General features: G+C 41.4%; 1 protein-coding gene across 2 annotated transcripts in view; it reads left to right on the forward strand.

Moving 5' to 3' along the window:
- The window catches only part of LOC148876678 (dicarboxylate transporter 2.1, chloroplastic-like), a 34,291-nt gene extending 18,908 nt beyond the window's left edge, over positions 1-15,383 (forward strand). Inside the window, exons 3-5 of one of the 2 annotated variants that reach the window (XM_088961530.1) lie at positions 13,991-14,439; positions 14,725-14,853; positions 14,933-15,383. In XM_088961530.1, the coding sequence (XP_088817656.1) occupies positions 13,991-14,439; positions 14,725-14,840 (565 nt within the window). In that variant the 3' untranslated portion in view covers positions 14,841-14,853; positions 14,933-15,383. Of the gene's footprint in view, positions 1-13,990; positions 14,440-14,724 lie in introns of both variants that reach the window. The other variant, XM_088961522.1, reaches the window with a different exon arrangement.
- The last annotated feature ends 4,374 nt before the right edge of the window (positions 15,384-19,757 follow it).

The following is a 19,757-nucleotide window of genomic DNA, read 5'->3' on the forward strand; positions in this document are numbered from 1 at the left end:
TTGAATGCTAGGCTGAGCAAAGATACATTTCTTTGAGTTAGCAAAGAGACGGTGGGCGCGCAACACAGAGAAGACCTGTCGAAGATGATCCAAATGGGCAACTTCGGAAACACTGTAAACCAGAATATCATCAAAAAATACCAGCATAAAGCGATGGAGGAAATCATGGAAGACAATATTCATTAATGACTGGAAAGTCGAGGGCGCATTGGCGAGATCGAAGGGCATGACAAGGAATTCGTAATGGCCCTCGTGGGTGCGAAATGCAGTCTTGGGAATATCCTCACTACGGACCCGAATCTGATGGTAGCCCGATTTAAGATCAATTTTGCTGAAAATAGAAGCACCATGAAGCTCATCAAGAAGTTCTTCGATAACCAGAATGGGGAATTTATCTGAAACCGTAGCACGGTTAAGGGCTCTGTAATCCACACAAAAACGCCAACTTCCGTCTTTTTTCTTGACTAAAAGGACCGGGCTCGAGTAGGGGCTTGTACTTGGCTGAATAATACTTGCAGCCAGCATCTTAGAGACAAGGCGTTCTATTTCATCTTTTTGGAACTGAGGGTATCTGTAAGGACGAACAGAGATAGGGGAAGTGCCCTCCTGCAAGACAATAGCATGCTCCGTAGCCCGTGTAGGGGGTAAGCCCGTAGACATATCAAAAACATCTTTGAACTCATCTAGTAAAGCGGAAATTGGCGGGGATGTAGGCAAGACAAAGTTCAACGAAGAATCCACTACCTGCAATTGTTTTAATTCTAACAAAACCCCTTGTCCCTCATGTTGTAAGTTATGCATCATAGCATGCAAGGATACCTGAGAAGAACAGAGAGAAGGGTTGCCCTGCAATTTCACACGGACACCTCCCAAATTGAGCTTCATAGACATGTTGCCCCAATTCATCACTTAGTCCTCGAGGGATGCTAACCAAGGAAAACCAAGAATGACATCCGTAGAGCCCAACTTTAAAGGAAAGAAATCAGCAATGACATCCAATTCGGGTAAGTTGAGGCAAACCTGACGGCAGACTCTAGAAGTTCTCACCTCATCGCCATTCCCCATTTGAACTCCAAACTCGTGTGTAGGAGTGCAGGGTAATTTCAATTCTTCCACTAAAGCTTCGGAGATAAAGTTGTGGGATGCACCCGAGTCTACCAATATGACCACCTCACGTGACAAAATGCAACCACACACCTTAAGGAATTGGCTGCACACAATCCAACAAGAGACGAAACACAAAGCATTGTTGATTCTAGAGCTGGAGCAATTTCAGTGTCCCCGGAAGTGCTGTCCAAATTAGACACATCAGAAGGAATTTCCTCCACATCATCTTGAACCCATAAAACCTGAAGTGATTTCTGAGCACAACGATGTCCTGGACTGTATTTCTCGTCGCAACGGAAGCATAGACCCTTCACACGTTTCTGCTGAATCTCTTTATCAGTCATCTTTTTGAAAGCAGGAGGTAGGGCCTTAATAATAGGGACTGATGAAGAAGAAGGAGGAATCGTGGCATGTGTAGGTCGGGTGATAGCAGAAGTAGTCACTTGCGAAACCCGTGAGTTAAAGTAAGTTCCAGAGGGGGACGTTGTGGGCCCACGAGGAAATAAACCTGATTGATAAGCCCATAAGGCCCGATTCTTCTCCTCAATTTTCTGGGCCGTAGCCATTTTCCTGATCAACCCAACTGGTTCCATCTGTCGGAGTTCGGCCTGGATATCTGGGCGCAACCCATTAACAAAGGCTGCTTCAAGGACTGATTCCGGTAGGTCACGTAAGGGAGTGGAGAGCACCTCGAATTGGCGACGATATTCCTTAACAGTAGTGGATTGATGTAACGATAGAAGCTGCTCTTGCAAATTTCCCTCCTAAGTCGAATGAAAACGTTCAAGGAGGAGCTCCTTGAATTCTGCCCAACTACGAAAAGGTCGCCGACCATCTTCCCAGTAATACCACGCCAGTGCATCACCCTCTAAACAAACCACGGCCGCACGCAGACGCTCCGCCGGAAGCAAGCCATTAATCTCAATGTTAAAGTGAGCCGAATAAGGGTTGTTTAGTCATCTTGTCTTTGTTAAGTTGTTTGCTTATGTGGCAGTCTTATTAGAGACACTCTGTCCCACACTTAAGTAAGGGCAGTTTAGTCTTTGTAAATGTGATTAGAGACTAATAACTATTAAGGGGTCGACTGATAGGATTTACCCATCAGATTCGACAGTCCCTTCTTTTCTTTCTTCTTCTTCTCTTCTTCTCCCTCTTCTTCTTCCTCCTCTTACTGGTTCGGGTTACTGTAGCAACAGTCCAAACATGGTATCAGAGTCATGTTCCTGACCTACTTCAGTTCGTGAAACATCTCAGCAGGGTTCGTGACCTCTCTTCCTTTGTTTCTGGGCTGTCAATGGAGAGAACCAGTTCGTCCTAGGTCTGAAACACCTCAGCTCGTCTCTCTCTGCTGCGCAAGAAAAGCAGCTTCAGCAGTGAATGGTTGGTTGAGACTCTCAAAGGAAGGTCGGTTATCTCTTCTCCTTGTGTTGCTGGTATTTCTGGGTAGAAAACCTTCAAGAACCTGCTAGTACTGATCAGAACCTAGAGAACTAGGTTGACTGTTGCCCTAGTTCTTGGAGAGAACCCCAAGAATGGGCTGTGTGTACAGTAGCCGAATGGTGTAGGGGCTGCTGTAAGTTGCTGAGTGGTGTAAGGGCTGCTGTAAGTGGCCGAGTGGTGTAAAGTGTAATGCAGTGACCTAGCTGAGTTCTTTGTGGTCGTGTAGTGCCCTCTTAAAAGTGTTAAACAGGTCTGTACTGGGTGTAACAGATATGACTATGTGGTGGTGCTTGTGATGCACAATCTTTATTGAGTGGCTGTAAGAGGGCTTGCATGTGATTAGTAAGTGTTTTATTGATGTTTATGTGGTTCGTGGTGTTGTGAAATCAGTAGTAGTGTGAACAAGAACAAGGCGTGTGTACCCATTGTTGTGTTTAGGGGCTGCTATAGGAGCTGGAACATCAAACTTCTAATAACAACACTCAGTTTGTAGCTGAGAATTCAGGTTCGAGACAACGGTGAAAGAGTACCATGGCAGCAATGGGAGATGGGTGTAATGATCAGAAACCTAGTGTGGTGGTTCCCTCTGACTACCTAGGTGTACAGATGACATCAATTAAACTGAATGGGGAGAACTATGTTCCATGGGCCAAATCAGTGGAAGTTTTCCTCAAGGCAAAGAGGAAAGTGAAGCATGTAAAAGATGATAAACCACCGGCTGACTCTCCAGGGTTTGATTATTGGGAATAAGAGGATGTTCAAATCATGACTTGGCTATGGAATAGTATGTAACCCAAAATTAGTGCCAACTTCATGTTCCTAGATACGGCTAAGGATATATGGGAACATGCTAAGAAGTTGTGTTCTGGACAAAGATAATACAACAAGGGTATATCAACTTTATCAGGAATACTTTGATTTGCAACAAGGAAACAAAACACTAGAAGAGTACTATGCCTGCATGAAGAATATAAGGAATGAACTCAATGTCTATCATCCCCTCACTTCAGATGTTAAAGTTCAACAACAGTAGATAGAACAACTAGATGTTACAAGATTCTTAGTGGGGTTGAAATCGGAGTATGAACCAGTTAGAGCCCAAATATTAGGGAGCTCTACCCTTCCTACACTTGAGGAAGTATTCTCATGGCTTCATAGGATATCTTTGGGATAGACAGAGAATCCCACACAGTTTGATAGATCAGCACTTGTGACAGCTAGAGGAAGTGGACGTGGTACAAGAGGGGGAGGACATGCCTCCCGAGGAGGCCGTGGCAGTTCCATGTTTGGCTGGGGTGGTGGTCGTGACTCAGGGGGAGGCTATGGCAGAGGGAAGAGTAACTCTGCAAGGAAGTGTACTCATTGTGGCAGGGAAGGACACACGGTGAATTTCTGTTATGATCTACATGGCCCTCCCTCTAAATGGGCTAATCATGTTGTAGCTGGTGAGGTTGATATCAGTGACAGTAAACAGGCAGACCTAACTCTCCCACATCTACATCTACTTCTAGGAGGGAGATGGTGAGTGTACCGCGTGATGAGTATGAATGGTTCCTTCAAACCACTTCATAGCATACCACTGCCACTCTTGCCCACTCAAGTATTGCTTGCATGTCATCTAAAACCTCTCCCTGGATTATTGACTCTGGAGCCTCTGATCACATGGCCGGGACTCCAGGTGTGTTCTCCTTGCTTTCTGAAACTTCCACATCACAAACTGTTACACTTGCCAGGGTCTTCATCTCCCATCTGTGGTGTTGGTAATGTTGACATGACTTCTCTTTCTTTATCATCTGTTTTATATGTACCTAAGTTTCCATTCAATCTTATGTTTGTTAGTAAAATAACCAAGGCTCTTAACTGTTCTGTTACCTTTTTTCCTTCCACTTGTGTTTTTCAGGATCTCACGACGGGGAAGAAGATTGGTGGGGGGCATGAAGCTGGTGGATTGTACTATCTTGACGGTGGTGGATCTTCAATTGCTCTTCAGACTTCACTTACTCCTCTACAGTGGCATTGCCGACTGGGACATCCTTCTCTCAAGGCTCTCAAGATATTAGTTCCGTCTTTGAGTCATTTGTCAGTTTTGCAGTGTGAGTCTTGTCAGTTTGGGAAACACCGTCGTGGTTCCTTCAGTCCTAGAGTTGAGAGTTGTATGTTGAGTCATTTTTCTTTGGTTCATTCAGATGTTTAGGGCCCAATCAAAGTAGAGTCTTATAATGGGTACAAGTATTTTGTCTCTTTTATTGATGATTGTTCAAGAATGACACGTATTTACTTAATGAAAGAAAGGAGTGAATTATTTTCCATTTTTCAAAAATTTCATGCTGAAATACATACACAATTTGGTGTTTCAATCAAAGTTCTCCGTTCAGATAATGGTCGTGAATACTTTCTTACTTCAAACCTCATGTGTATTCACTCCTCAACAAAATGGGGTGGCTGAACGAAAGAACCGTTAGCTCCTTGAAACTGCTCGGTTTGTTCTTTATCATATGAATGTTCCTAAACGGTTTTGGAGTGATGCTGTACTCACTGCATGTTTCCTCATTAATCGGATGCCCTCTTTCATTCTTCATGGTCGGTCTCCCTTCTCTATCTTGTTCCCCACTTTATCTCCATTTCCATTAGCTCCTCGTGTCTTTGGTTGTGTGTGCTTTGTCCACAATCTGAGTTCTAGAATAGACAAGCTAGATGCACGCTCCATTAAATGTGTCTTTTTTGGTTACTCTCGGACTCAAAAAGGATACAAGTGTTATAATCCCATTACTCGAAAGTGCTATGTCTGCCCTAATGTCACATTTTTTGAGTCTGTCCCCTTCTTTTCAAGACCTGAAGCACCTTCGTCTCCACCCTTCCTGTTCCTCTTCCTGTCAGTGATCCAGTTCTAGATGCTGTTGTTGGAGTAGACTCATCACTTCATCCAGTGTAGATCACCACTGAACGACCACCGATCTAGCAAGTGTATACATGTCGAACGACACCGGCACCTCCTCCAGCTTCTACCTCATCTGCGGATCCTGTCATGGCTCCTGTTGCTGAACCCTCAGACCTTGACCTACCCATTGCCTTATGGAAAGGTAAATGCAGTTCTACCCTTCATCCCATTTCCAATTTTGTTTCATTATCTCGTCTTTCCACCTCACATCGTCAGTTTGTTTCACTTTTGTCATCTATTTCCATACCTAACAATGTCCAAGAAGCTCTTAGTTCACCTGGGTGGCGACAGGCAATGGAGGAGGAACTTTCTGCTCTTAAACATATTCAAACGTGGGAACTCTCTACTCTCCCACTTGGTAAGCACGTTGTGGGCTGTAAATGGGTGTATACTGTGAAATATTTGCCAGATGGTAGTGTGGAGCGTCTGAAGGCCAGACTTGTTGCTAAAGGTTACTCACAGTTGTATGGAGTAGACTACATGGAGGCATTCTCTCCGGTGGCTAAGATTGGCTTTGTTCGAGTGCTAATTTCCCTGGCAGTTATGTATGATTGGCCTCTATTTCAACTTGACATAAAAAATGCCTTCATGGTTACCTTGTGGAGGAGGTATATATGGAGCAACCACCTGGGTTTGTTGCTCAGGGGGAGGATGGTAAGGTGTGCAGACCGAAGAAGGCAATTTATGGGTTGAAACAATCGCCGCGTGCTTGGTTCGGGAAGTTTAGTGAGGTGGTGAAGAGTTTTGGAATGAAGCAATGCCAGGTTGGTCACTCAGTGTTCAGCTATGATTCAGAAGCTGGGAAGATTTTGTTAGTGGTCTATGTGGATGATATTGTCATTACTGATAATGACAAATTGGGGATTGGCAAACTAAAGGTATTTCTACAAAACCATTTTCAAACAAAAGACCTTGGAACATTGAAGTATTTCTTAGGAATAGAAGTTGTCAGGTCAAAACAAGGTGTAAATCTGTGCCAAAGAAAATATGTTCTTGATCTACTGGAAGTGAGACTCCTATGGAACCAAATGTTAAGTTGAGTAGTGATACAGGAGAAGTATTTGAAGATCCTGGAAGGTATAGGCGACTAGTGGGGAAGCTGAATTATCTGACTATCACGAGACCCGACATTTCCTTTGCAGTCAATGTAGTGAGCCAATTCATGCAGAATCCTCGTATACCTCACTGGGATGTAGTTCTTAGAATTGTAAGATATCTGAAGGGAGCTCCAGGCCATGGACTATTGTATAAACCAGGAGGAAAACTTGAAGTAGTTGGGTATACAGATGCAGACTGGGTAGGCTTAGTGAATGACAAAAGATCTACTACAGGCTATTGCACATTTCTTGGAGGAAATCTTGTGACGTGGATGAGTAAAAAGCAGACGGTTGTGGCCAGAAGCAGTGCTGAAGCCAAGTATAGGGCCATGGCACACACTACCTGTGAATTAGTGTGGTTGAGGGATCTCCTACAAGAAATTGGGTTCCACCTGGATAAACCTATGAGATTGTACTGTGACAATCAAGCTGCACTCCATATCTCATCCAACCTTGTTTTTCATGAGAGAACAAAGCACATAGAGGTTGATTGCCACTTTGTGAGGGAGAAGGTTCTTGCTGGAGAGATAAGCACAGAACATGTGGGCACGAATGATCAGTGGGCAGATTTGTTTACAAAGTTCTAAGCTCAGGGAAAGTGAACTATCTATGTAACAAGCTGGGATTATATGACATATATTCTCCAGCTTGAGGGGGAGTGTTAAAGTGAGCCAAATAAGGGTAGTTTAGTCATCTTGTCTTTGTTAAGTTGTTTGCTTATGTGGCAGTCTTATTAGAGACACTCTGCCCCACACTTAAGTAAGGGCAGTTTAGTCTTTGTAAATGTGATTAGAGACCAATAACTATTAAGAGGTCGACTGATAGGGTTTACCCATCAGATTCGACAGTCCCTTCTTTTCTTTCTTCTTCTCTTCTTCTCCCTCTTCTTCTTCCTCCTCTTGCTGGTTCGGGTTACTGTAGCAGCAGTCCAAACACTCAAAATAGCGCTCCGTGCGAAAAAGCCAGCCGTCTGGATTTTCCCCATAAAAAATAGGTAACTCCAACTTCCGAGGAAGTGAATCAGAAGTATGTTCTGACACCGACATTGAAGAAGACGTCGGGAAAGCTGCACTTTTCCCTTTCTCAGCCGCACGACTTGATTCGACTAAAGGAGGAGCAATGCCAGTTGTAGACAAAGGAGCTGAAAAGGTTTGTTGCTGAAGCAACAGATCAAAACGTCTTACCAGATCTTGAACGCCTCCTTCCAGAGACGAGATCTTCGATAGTCCAGCTGCTACCTTTTTTGGATCGATTCGCTGAATCTCATCACGTAAGCCATCCATCTCCACACGAAATTCAGAATGCAGAGAAGTCAAGCGTTCTTCGAAACCCTCCACCTGCGATGCCACTTCCTTAGTTGTCACCATGGACGAGGAAAGACGGGCTCTGATACCACTGTTATGTCACAGAAACTTGACACAATTCTCAAACTCACAGCAGAATTCACACAACTAGAACATCAACAAAGGAACTGGTATTCATTCAGAAGAAAAGAAGAACATTAACAGTTCGCCGGTTCTTCAAGAGACTGCCGGCTCTCTCAATCACTCACAGTATTCTTCACTCAACAAAAGCCTCCCTCCCCCATCCCCCAAAGCCCCTTCTTATACTCTTCTTACAGCATAACTTCCCTCAATAAATGCCCAGCTGGCCAAGTTATAAATGCCCACACTCTTCTTATTCCTAACTGACATAGATATAAATGCCTCAAGACTCTCCTTATTCCCTCCAGCCATAATTGCCCCCATGTTCAATTATTTCCCCCTTTGGCCGAAAGCTGACCTTTCCTCTTCCTGGCATACGTAACTATCACATGGCTAGTGTTTGCTTGATTTCTTGTAAGTCTCCTGTGGTCTTGTGCAAATGGATCTCCATGCGATCCATTCGATCATCCATTGTTTCTGACCTTGTACTCGGCATGGTGTTGCTTGTTGCAGGCTTTGATACCAATTGTTGGGTAGCTGCCCAACTCAGATCCTCTTCGAGGGAGGGAAAGTGAGAGTGAAGAGAGAGAAAGATCAAATCTTCTTATTTTTCCCTTATTGTAAGTACACCTCTGTATTTATATTCAATCTTGCCTTCAGTGTAACTGATTTACAACAGAATTATAACAATTTGCTAACTTGTTTGATTCAGTTAACTCCAGCTGTCATTGTACTGGCTTCCTTATGCTGAGGTGGCCTTCTTCTCCTTCTAGAATATACTTGTAGTTCCTGCCCCTTGTGCCTCTAACAAAACCTCAGAGCATTTTTTGGGTGCCTCTAGGCATACGCCTCCCACACCTTTTAAAACATTGATGCCAAGTATTAGGTGTTCATAGGTGCCCACATGTCAACCTCCAAAAATCATGGCACGGTGACATGGTGATAAGAGAACATTTAAATAAAAATGATCATTACTCAATATTGGTTCCTGCTATGTTGGGAGGGGTGGACTTAATATGGACCTAGCCTCTTGAATATTTTGCATAATGTGCTCCCTCAAACCTGCACTGTCATGCTTCTCATCCTGACATTTTACCATTTCACCAAGCAATGGTCCCTTGGTAAATAACATTTAAATACATTACTAATTTAAAGGCATGATGACAAATGAGAAAATCAAAACGTAGACTCTTTATTGGATGATTCTTTTCCTGTGATTCCTTTTCAATGAATGCTAAATGCTGAGGTTTCTTACTTGATCTTGAATCATCATTAAGATGCTACAAGAGGTGTCCTGCCAAGTGCCAATGTTGGCATGGGTGGACCCTTTTTAAGATATTTTTCTAGCACCATGTATAACCATAATCATTTAGATTGTAATGTAGTATTTCCTGTTATTTCTATTCCTCGTGCGTTTTTTACACCAAGAATATCTTTTACTGAATAGTTACAAGTTGGAAAACTTTAATAGGGGATTCAACTTTGCCACTCGAATCATGGAACTCACCTTTTATATCTAGTTGATAGATGGCTTCAATTTGTTTTCCCTTCTATGGTCTATATCCAATTTTAGTATTGGTTACATGGACAACTCTTTAACTTCTCTCCCTCCATCTTCACAAATAGAAATCTTATAAAAAAATAAGTTTGATGACGAGCCAAGGTAACATGGGGCACCTGCCAATTCAGGGTCTGGGGAGGGGCAGATGTACAAAGCTACATTGGCAACTATCACTGCATGTGATTGAAAAGCCTAGGTTCCTAGGTCCTTGCCCAGTGATCTATGGCATCCACAGAACTATGCTACTCAATAATGAAAATCTGAAAAACCTACATATCCTGATTCCTCTTGTTCAATGTATTACATGGTACAGACCTTTTAATGACAGTTAAAGCCGTTGGCTATCTTTCAAAATAAAAAGGAAGCCTTATACTTAACATGACACTATGGCAGCAAGGTTCTTTCAGACCTTGAGGAGGAATAAAAGGAAAACTTAATAACAGTAACAATGAGAAAAAAAAAAAGAAGAAAATCATTAACCAATGAGAAAATGCATCTGTTTGAAAAGGAACCTATCAACCTATGCTAAATACTTAATACTAATTGAACTCTACTTCAAGCTTAAATCTCCATTTTGCAATTTTTCAAATTATCAATGTTTTTTTTTTTCAGGTTTACTCTTCAAATGTTCACATTATAGTATATAATAATGAACATTTATCTCCTTGAGTTTAGAGGGTGCCTAGATAAGCAACATTCTATTATTTATTTATTTATTTTTTGATTGGTACAATTGCTTATATTAATATATTTTTCATAAACTAATAAGGAGTTAATACATTACCTTTCAAAAAAACAGGTAAAGGACTTGGAGGCTGTTGTTCTGATTGATCTCATCATGGTGAGGGTTGCATTCTTTGATTTTAACCAAGAAGGAATTCAAGGGTGTACCTATTGGATTTGCTAAGAAGATGGCAACTGGTGTTTGCGTTTGCCTGGCAAAGAACTGTACATCTTTGATCTGCTCCTACGCCTGGTTTCGTGAAATTCAATTTTGATTGTTACACTTTAAAACAACCCCTTGGAGAGTGTATGGAATCCTCTATAACCATAATGGCATCATTCTAGTTAAAACTGTAATTAGTTTATTCTTTAAAGCTGTAGGGGTACTTTTGTAATTCTCTTTATTTCATAATGTTTTGGGTCACCCTAGTATAAATACAAAAGCTGGTGCTGCGAGCTTATCCTTGCCTGACAAAGGTCACTAGGAAGAGAACAGATTAGACATACCAGTCATAAGGTCAAAGGCTTCTAAACTAATGACCCAAGAGGCATAGGAGGCATGTCTTGAAGACAAATTACTTGAGTGGACAAAGGAGGATGAAGCAGAGGCACCACCCAAAGGAGAAGCTGCATTACTATTGGCTTCAAGATGAAGAAAGAGTCTGATAGGATGATTTAGAGGAATTCCTAACTGGAGTGGATATGGATTTAGGGGTCACAACTTCAAGAGATTTGTCGGATGACAATACTTTATGAGCATTAGGCTTCTGAGATTGTTTCCCTTGTTAAACCAAAACGGGTATCTATGTAACTTGAAACTTGTCTCACAAGTGTGTCGAGTTTCCTTATAGTAGTCACACACAAGGTCATCTTTCTCGTCATTGCCCCCAACACACTTCTTTCCAAAAGTCTTACTTCCCCTAGCTGAAGCAACAAGAGCAAAGTGGTCCAACTCTAACTTCATCACAACCCTCCTAGATGCTTCCTGTTGAATAATAGATTTCACCAGTTGATGGAATTTCATTTCGACCCAATAATTGCATTACACTATCTCATGGTCAGGATTCAATCTAGATAGGTATTCAAACACCTCATCTTGACTCCATCTTGTATTTGAGCTAATGTTTTAAGAAACCGGAGACGCCAACTAATTTAGGGAGTCATTGAGTTCCAAGCCAGGACATAGTTATCATATTCTCCTCTTTCCAGACATTCAACATCCACTAAAGGATCATCATCATTAGGTCTCTTCGCTTTACCAGTTAAATAGCCAAGTTTCCCTCTACTGCCAATATAAACCTTCACATATCGAGTCCATTCAAGGTAATTAGTTCCATCTAATAGTGATGATTTGAAGGTTGAAATATTCTCCCAGAGAAGTTAGTGGCTGTCTCAGGGCTGGAGTCTTAGTAGACTGATCTATAGAAGAGTCTTGTGCCATCTTTGATAAACTCCAACTAAGTTGAGACTCAGGAAATTACTCCAGATAACAATTGGTGATTAGAAGCACCAAACACATCCCCAAATTGCGAAAAAAGCAGAGTGAGAAGTAAAATATAATAAGGGAAAAATTCACCAAAAAATATGAAACCAGATACAAACACTAGACAAATATGTTCCAGATCAAGCTCAATCGATCACGGATGAAAAGCATCTTCCTACTAGCCTCCATGATCAAAAACTCAAAAATGAAAATTTCCTATTTTTATCAGAAAATATCTTATCATATTCAAAAAGTTTCTTAAATAATCCTTGATTGAGGGGTATAAACCCCACACTAGCAGCTGATACCCCTGTGTGACCCCTTTTGAGAAAATGAGACCTTCTTCCAGGAGAAACAAACTCCTTAAGAGAACACCAGGCTTTTTGATCCTACTATGGCTTTGAAACCATATTAGGATTGAAACAAGATTATTGGATTAAGAGATTAAAGGAGAAAAATAGAAGAGAAGAGGGTGAGAGTGAAAGCTTCAAATAGGGTGTGTTGCCCAAGGATCAGCCCTCCTTTATTTATACTTGCGTGTTTAAAAGAGTGAAATTACAAAAATACCCATCACTACTAGACGGCCGATATACACTCAGTATTCCTATAACCATGATTCTAATGATTCAGAAGTAGTCATCTGCAACTGCTTCATATTGCCTACAGTAGACAAATTTGTCTTTAGAACTTTGCCTTTCAGGGCCACAATTTCCTTACCTGTTTGTTTCAGCCCACTTGTGCTCATTTCTTGATTAATTTCTTATTTGTAGCTTAAGTTGTCAACTGTAATTTGGATGGTTTGAGTACCTTCCATCTGGATTGCTTCCCAATTTTATTGTACATGAAATACATTTAGTTAATTAAGTTGACTCCAATGTTTTAAAACGCGGAGACGTGATGCGAGGTGTTCCACTACCTAGAGGCATGAGATGTAGTTCAGAATACAAGAGGCGTAAGCCTCTTTAAGAGGAGGGGAGTTAGGAGGAGGAAGGGGAGGAGGATGAAGAGGAAGGGAGGATCTCAATTTTTCTTTATTTAAAAAAAAAAATCTTTTATATTAAGAAGAACAAAGATGCATAACATTAGTTGAAAGGGAGGGTCTTGTCGAAGCGGAGCAAGACCCCCCTAGGCGTTCCACTACCTAGAGGCGTGAGGTGTAGTTCAGAATGCAAGAGGTGTAAGCCTCTTTAGGGGAGTTAGGAGGAGGAAGGGGAGGAGGATGAAGAGGAAGAGAGGATCTCATTTTTTCTTTATTTAAAAAAAATCTATTATATTAAGAAGAACAAAGATGCATAACATTAGTTGAAAGAGGGGGGGGGGGGGGTCTTGTTGAAGCGGAGCAAGACACCCCTAACTCAAAAAAAAAAAAAAAAAATTGGGCTGCATTGAAAAGGGGGCGGGGGGGTTGTCCGGGGGGCGAAGCCCCCCACCAAAGGGGCAGGGGGCAAACCACTTTCTTTCCCCTTATCTTTTCTTCCCTTCCCTTTCCTTTTCTTTTCTTTTCTTTTCTCTTTTTTTCATCTCTTTCTTTTTCTTTCCCTTCCCTTTCTTTTCCTTTCTTTTCCTTTCCTTTCCTTTTTTTGTTTTTTGTTTTTTTTTGTCTTTTTATATAAGATGTGCATGAGGCGCATGAGGCGTATGCCTCTAGCACGCCTCATGAAAAAAGTGCCTGAGGTGTACGCCTCTTGCACCTGAGGCGTACACCTCAGAGGTGTCAGCACCTCTGGCATACGCCTCAGGGCGTTTTGGGAGCGCCTTGCCTGGAGGTGCGCTTCTAGGTGTACCCCTCCCACACCTTTTAAAACACCGGTTGACTCTTATGGATTCTTGTGTCTGAGGTTCGAATAAGTAACTTTGTTTTTCACAATTGTGGTAATGTCTGTCGTTGATTTTGTGGAAAATGTTTGCCATTATTTTTAATTAGAAACAACAAAATTCCAAGTTTTAGTAGGAGCTTGTTTTCAATCTATATGATGATGGTTAAGTAGTTAGTTTCAAGGTTCAAAGTATCAACATGATATGCCTGATAGGGGCGTATCGTATCTATGGGCTCCAATACACCTGTTTACAGGTGTTTTTACAAAATCCTTTATATATATATATATATATATTGGTTAAAGTACCAGTTCACCTCTGCCGATACACAGAGGTGTATTGAACTTTGAACCATGGTTAGTTTATTGATTAATGAGTTAATAAGGTTTTCTCTATGTGCAGCGATGCTCTTGGTATAGTAAGTATTGTTGCTGCAATGCTTGGCTTATCCATACTCCTGCTTCTTGGAGTGCTGGATTGGGATGATTGCTTAAGTGAAAAGTCAGCCTGGGATACCTTGGCTTGGTTTGCGGTTCTGGTGGGCATGGCAGGTCAACTAACAAACCTTGGTATAGTAGCATGGATGTCTGACTGTGTGGCCAAGTCCCTCCAATCTTTGTCATTGAGCTGGCCAGCTGCATTTGTTGTTCTCCAAGCATCTTACTTCTTCATCCACTATTTATTTGCAAGTCAGACTGGTCATGTAGGAGCTTTGTTCTCTGCATTTCTTGCCATGCACTTGGCATCCGGAGTACCTGGTGTTTTGGCTGCACTGGCTTTGGCATACAACACTAATCTCTTCGGTGCATTAACACATTATAGCAGTGGTCAAGCTGCTGTATATTTTGGAGGTACTACTTCTCTGTCATTATACATATTTCATCCTTTCAGCTATTTTTTGGGGGTTAGTTTGATATTAAGAGGTCGTATTTGTTTTCAAGAATCAAATTTGGTTTCAACATTAATCCTTGTGTTCAGCAAATAATTTTTTATCTGTGTGTGTATGTTTGTGGCATATCTCTCTTCTACAATTCTACTATTGTTGTTTATACTGCTTACATTTTCTGTTTCCCTTGTGTGGTTAATGCCTATGGCTGCATGCAAACTGAACCATTTTTCTTTTGCTCCTTTAACAGCGGGTTATGTAGACCTTCCTGATGTTTATAGACTGGGATTTGTAATGGCCCTAATAAATGCTGTCATCTGGGGAGTTGTTGGAGGTTTATGGTGGAAATTTTTAGGCCTCTATTGAATTCCTGCTATCTGTAAGTTGTCTTTTCTTCTGTTTTTTGTATACTGTTTTTATGTTAGATGTAATCTGAATGGTGATTTCATTGGAAGAAGATGCCGCAAGTTTTGTTTGGCTTTAAGATGATAAGCCACGAAGGTCGCTGAGAACACCCGTGAGGAATCCCAAATACGTCGATTAACGCCCCATGCATGGCCCATGCAAGGCGTGACGTGGCATCAGGACTGCTTCATTTTCTTATCAGTTTATTTCTGTTATATTTCCTTGTTATCAGTACGTAGGAAGAGGTCAATAAAGCCAAGGGTTGGCTCCTTAGGAAGTGGTCAATTTGGTTAAGCAGTTATTACGTAAGACTAGGTCTGGTTGTTAGTAGTTAAGTGGTTATGTTCCTATGGCTTAGGGATCGGCTAGATGATAGAGAACCTAATCCCTTAATCAGTGGCTAAGTTAGTGGAAGGAAGTTGGGAATTTTCTTGTATTTAAACACCGCCCAACCAGCATGGGAGGGCAGTGGAAAGTTCAATAAAATTTGGTGGTTTGTTCTCACCCTAAGCAGAATATTTTTCTTTAGGTCTAGCTTTGACTGGGACCTAACATAAGACTTGAGTTCCCATCAGCTTTTCTCTGGCATAAATGCGGCATGATCATCTAGACAGATTTTGAATCCTTTTTCTCTAGACTCGCCTCCTTTTAATTCGAAGCTGATTATCCTGTAATCTGTGTTCTGCTTAGCAATAATGCAGTACCTGTTCATGGGCTGGGCTTGGATTTGGCTTTTGCTAAAATTTGAATGGGAGCCCTAAGCCTGAACCCAAAACTGTGTAAAGCTAAGCCCAAGCCCAGCCTGTGAACAGGTCTTAAAAAGTAAATAACTATTAGGGTAAATGACTTAAACATGCCCTGAATTTTCATAAATTGACTTAAAACATACACAGTGTTTTACAAATAGACTTAGTAGGTGTTTGGCATCGGTGCTGGGAACATCGCACAACAGTGCGGGGCAGAGTTGTAAGCACCGTTTTCTCAGAAAATGGTGCTGCCAAATACACATTTTTTGAGAAAACAGCACTGGTTTTGTTTGGTACCAGTGCTGGCAGCAACGTTTTTAACATTGATCTTATTATCCAATGTCCAAGATGATGCCACATTGATGCCACACCATTGCATTGTTAGCAGCAACACACCATTTTCCCAGAAAATATCAAATTTGGCGTTGCTCCAAACCACTTTCCTGATTTCGAAGGCATGGTCTGGAGCAATATTTTTTCTGAGACGGTACCAAACAAGAGGGCATTGCTTCCAGCACCATTTTCTCTTATGTGTTGCCTACATGGCACTGTTTTCTCAGGAAACGGCACTGATGCCAAACACCGCCTTAAACTGTTAAACTTATCTCGTGGCCATAAAAAGACTTTTTTACCCTTAAGCATACTTTAAATTTTCAAAAAGAACCAAAAAGACCCAGATACTATTCATCATCTCCCAAACATTACCGTTTGAATATAGAGAGCTCATCTGCCTCATCTTCTCCATTCTCCTCCTCCATCTTACTTTCTTTCTTTCCCTTCTATTCTATCTCCTTCCTCCCGTTCAGTCTTTCACCGCAGAACATAATAGAGGTGGCAGCGAAAACAAAAACATCTCATTGCCACACCTACTCTTTTCTCTCTCTGCCTCTTTCTCTCCCTGTTTCTCTCACCCTCTCTTCTTCCCCTCCTTTCTCTTCCCTCCTCTTCCTTCTCTTTTGTCTGTTCTTTCAACCTGCAACCTGCCATCATCACTGAACTGCATTTCTGTTGTTACCCTCAGCCACCAATCCCTTATTTTAATCTGCCCCCCTCTCTACTACGTTATCCATCCATCCACCAGCCCTCTATTTTAATCTGAAAACTGTTGCAATTGAAATTGCAGAAAGTCAGAAAACAGAGCAAGAAATATCGTTTTAAAAGAATCTAGTATTTTCATAGGATAAAATAGGACTTGTAGAATTTTGAAACGGGTTCATGACATGGGAGAAGAAATGAGGGTATGTTTAAGTCTAATGGGATAATATATTTAAGTCCATTTAAGTCAATTTATGAAAACTTAGGTATGTCTAAGTCTTTTATCCTAATTATTAAAGGAGAAGTTGGGGCTTTTAAAGGGCTTATAAAATAGTTCTGAATGTTTTTGTTGTCATGTGGCCATGAAATGATGACATTGAGATGCATGATGTTTTACCATGTTTCAAACTTTCGATATCGACAACGCGTATAAATTGTGTATTGCCTGATTTTGAACTTTGATTATTTCATTCCAGGCAGTTAATTTTTACGCGAAGACAGATCATGAAATTGGCTAGTCTGGATTTAGGGTACACAAGCCTCATGCTCGAGTTCTGCTAACATAACATTGCAATGGGAAAGATGAGTTAGGCCAACAACCTATCCACTCCTCGCCAGTAGCTTTAGTTCAAATCAGCCTCCCACCAGATTACCCCCACAATGTCCTACAGCACATATCCCTGCCGTGTATTGTGAATATTTCCCGATGATGACATCATCATTTCTGGTGTCATCATCAAGAGATATTCCTAATACATGGCTTGAATGTGCTATGTGACGTTGTGGGGGGCTGAATGTCTGATGCCATCATCTAAAGCTGTGTTCGAATAACTTCGAGTAGAAATGGTGAAATGGCGGAAAGTGCGATGCGAGTAAAAAAGAAATTTAAGTTAGTGCCTACATTAGCCTATAACTATATAAGCTGGCTTTCTGAGGCCAGCACCACATTGGCCAGCGGCTTTTCGATATCATCTGAAGCACAGCGGCTTCTGGCTTTCCGAGGCCAGGCCCACATTAGCCTAAATCTAGAGAGCTCAAATCGGCTGTCCACCAGTCATTTCAAGGGCTATCTGCGTCAACCTCTTTAAATAGTTTATCTGGACTGAAAAAAATTACCGAGCAGCCAATTTGGGCTCTCTGGATTTTTCACCAAAGATAGCTTAAAGGCTGTCTATGCAGGGCCAATCTCGGAGAGCTAGAAGCCGCTGCACTTCAGCCCTTTCAATCGGGCACTAGTCACACCGGCATGGATTGAGAAGTTTGTTTCTGATATGAACAATTTCAAATTTGGATGCTGTGTTGCTGCGCTGTGGTACATCACTCCATTGCTTGGCCTTGCTTCTTTGGATGGTTTGAGAATTTTAGGTCCAGGTACTGTTTTAAGAACCGCATGCAGTGTGGAATTAGGATTTAGGACGCCTCTAATATCATTCATTAGCTAAGGTGGAAAGGGAAATGGTCTACACAAATTTTCCACGTCAGGATTTCTTTTCTTCGTGGTTAATGTTCATGTCATCAGCCCTATGTGAAGTGTGAAGAGGCCTTCTCTCTTTCCACTTGCAACTTTATTTATTTTTTTTTGTAAATTTGGAATTCCTAATATATACAATAACCTCAAGTTGGTCAAATAAAAGAAAATGAACATCTTAATATCTTGTCGGATTTATAAAAGGAAATGGAAGAAAATGAGAGAAAAAGTGTAAAGCAAGCATTTCATTATGTGATTAGTCCGTTGCTGGCTTTGGCCTTATTAGGCCAAATTGTATTGATGCATGTAAACCCCAAAGCATATGAGCGTCTAGCTTCTTGGCGGTTGTCGGCCTTGTCCAAATCTGCGCCAATCTTGGCTCAGTTGGATCTCTGAGAGCTTGATCTGGCAGATCTTGATGTCCAGCAGCGTGTCAAGTTCTGTGTCTCAACTGTTTAGCTAGCACCAACAAACATTTCTAATCTCTTGCTTCATCTCTAGCAGGGTTATTGATGGTAGAGTGGCTATAGGCCCTCGTTTAATCCTCAAGATATTAGAATATCCAATGGCCATATTGGAATACCCAATGGCCATGTAACAAGCCACATGTTGATGGTTGATGGTTGATGGTTGTCTCCATGCAACACTCTCACACAATCATTCATTTTAAATAATTACCTATTTATTTATTTTTTATAAAAACAAATTTATTTAATTGTTTATTTGAAAATATTTTCATGCATGGAGATACCAATGTTGGATTGTATCCATATTCCAGCTCTTATTGGGTCAATGGATATCCATTTGACCCAATGTAGACTAGATGACCAAGTGGTTAGATCCTTGATCAATTTGAGACACTTGTCTCAAATCTGATGGAGCATAAATTTTAATGTTAAGGAATACTTATCTCAATTGGTTATAAGGGATCTCTCCCAAGTGCTTCAACACAATGAGATAGGCCCTTTACTGGGAAAGGAAAATTATCCTCTCAGCCTTAGCTCTAATCAGATTAAGCTATTCTCTCATGCACATTGCTTGAAAGGTTGGTGTCTCGGATCCTATACAGTGAAGCTGCCATTATTCTCTTTGCATGCAGGTAGCACAGACAGAGATCCTAGCCATTTGATTCTGCATGCACTTGGATCATCAGTGGTATCAGAGCCCAGCACTGACTGGTATAATGCTTAAAGCATAGTCGCGCCACACTGAATCTTATCTCATCTTTTAAGATTCAAAGAAGGAGAGGAGAGAGAAAACAAACCCACTTCGAGGGTTTCCTCTCTACATCTCTACCTCTCTGCTCGTCTCTCCCATCTGCACACCTTCCATTGCAAGAAAGACCCTGCGACATTCAAAAGCTACTCAAAATTGACGCTAGCCTTCGCTTCAACACTGTTGCAACCTCCGAAGCACCTATTCAAAATTTTTCTTGAACGAACACGGGCTCCAATGACATCTTTTTGTGGAAGTAGACTCTTATTCCAAGTTTTCTCAAGCGAATATACTGCTCGAAGAACTACTGAAGCTTCATCCTCTCTTTTCTTTTTTTTGGAACCATCTGCAAGATCTGGAACTCGTGACCTTCAGATTTTTAGATCTTCAGTTATGGTGCTTGAGTTTGATCCA

Source organism: Nelumbo lutea, chromosome 1, assembly GCF_056320005.1.
Source record: "Nelumbo lutea isolate HS-2025 chromosome 1, American lotus-T2T, whole genome shotgun sequence".
NCBI classification, from domain to species: domain Eukaryota; kingdom Viridiplantae; phylum Streptophyta; class Magnoliopsida; order Proteales; family Nelumbonaceae; genus Nelumbo; species Nelumbo lutea.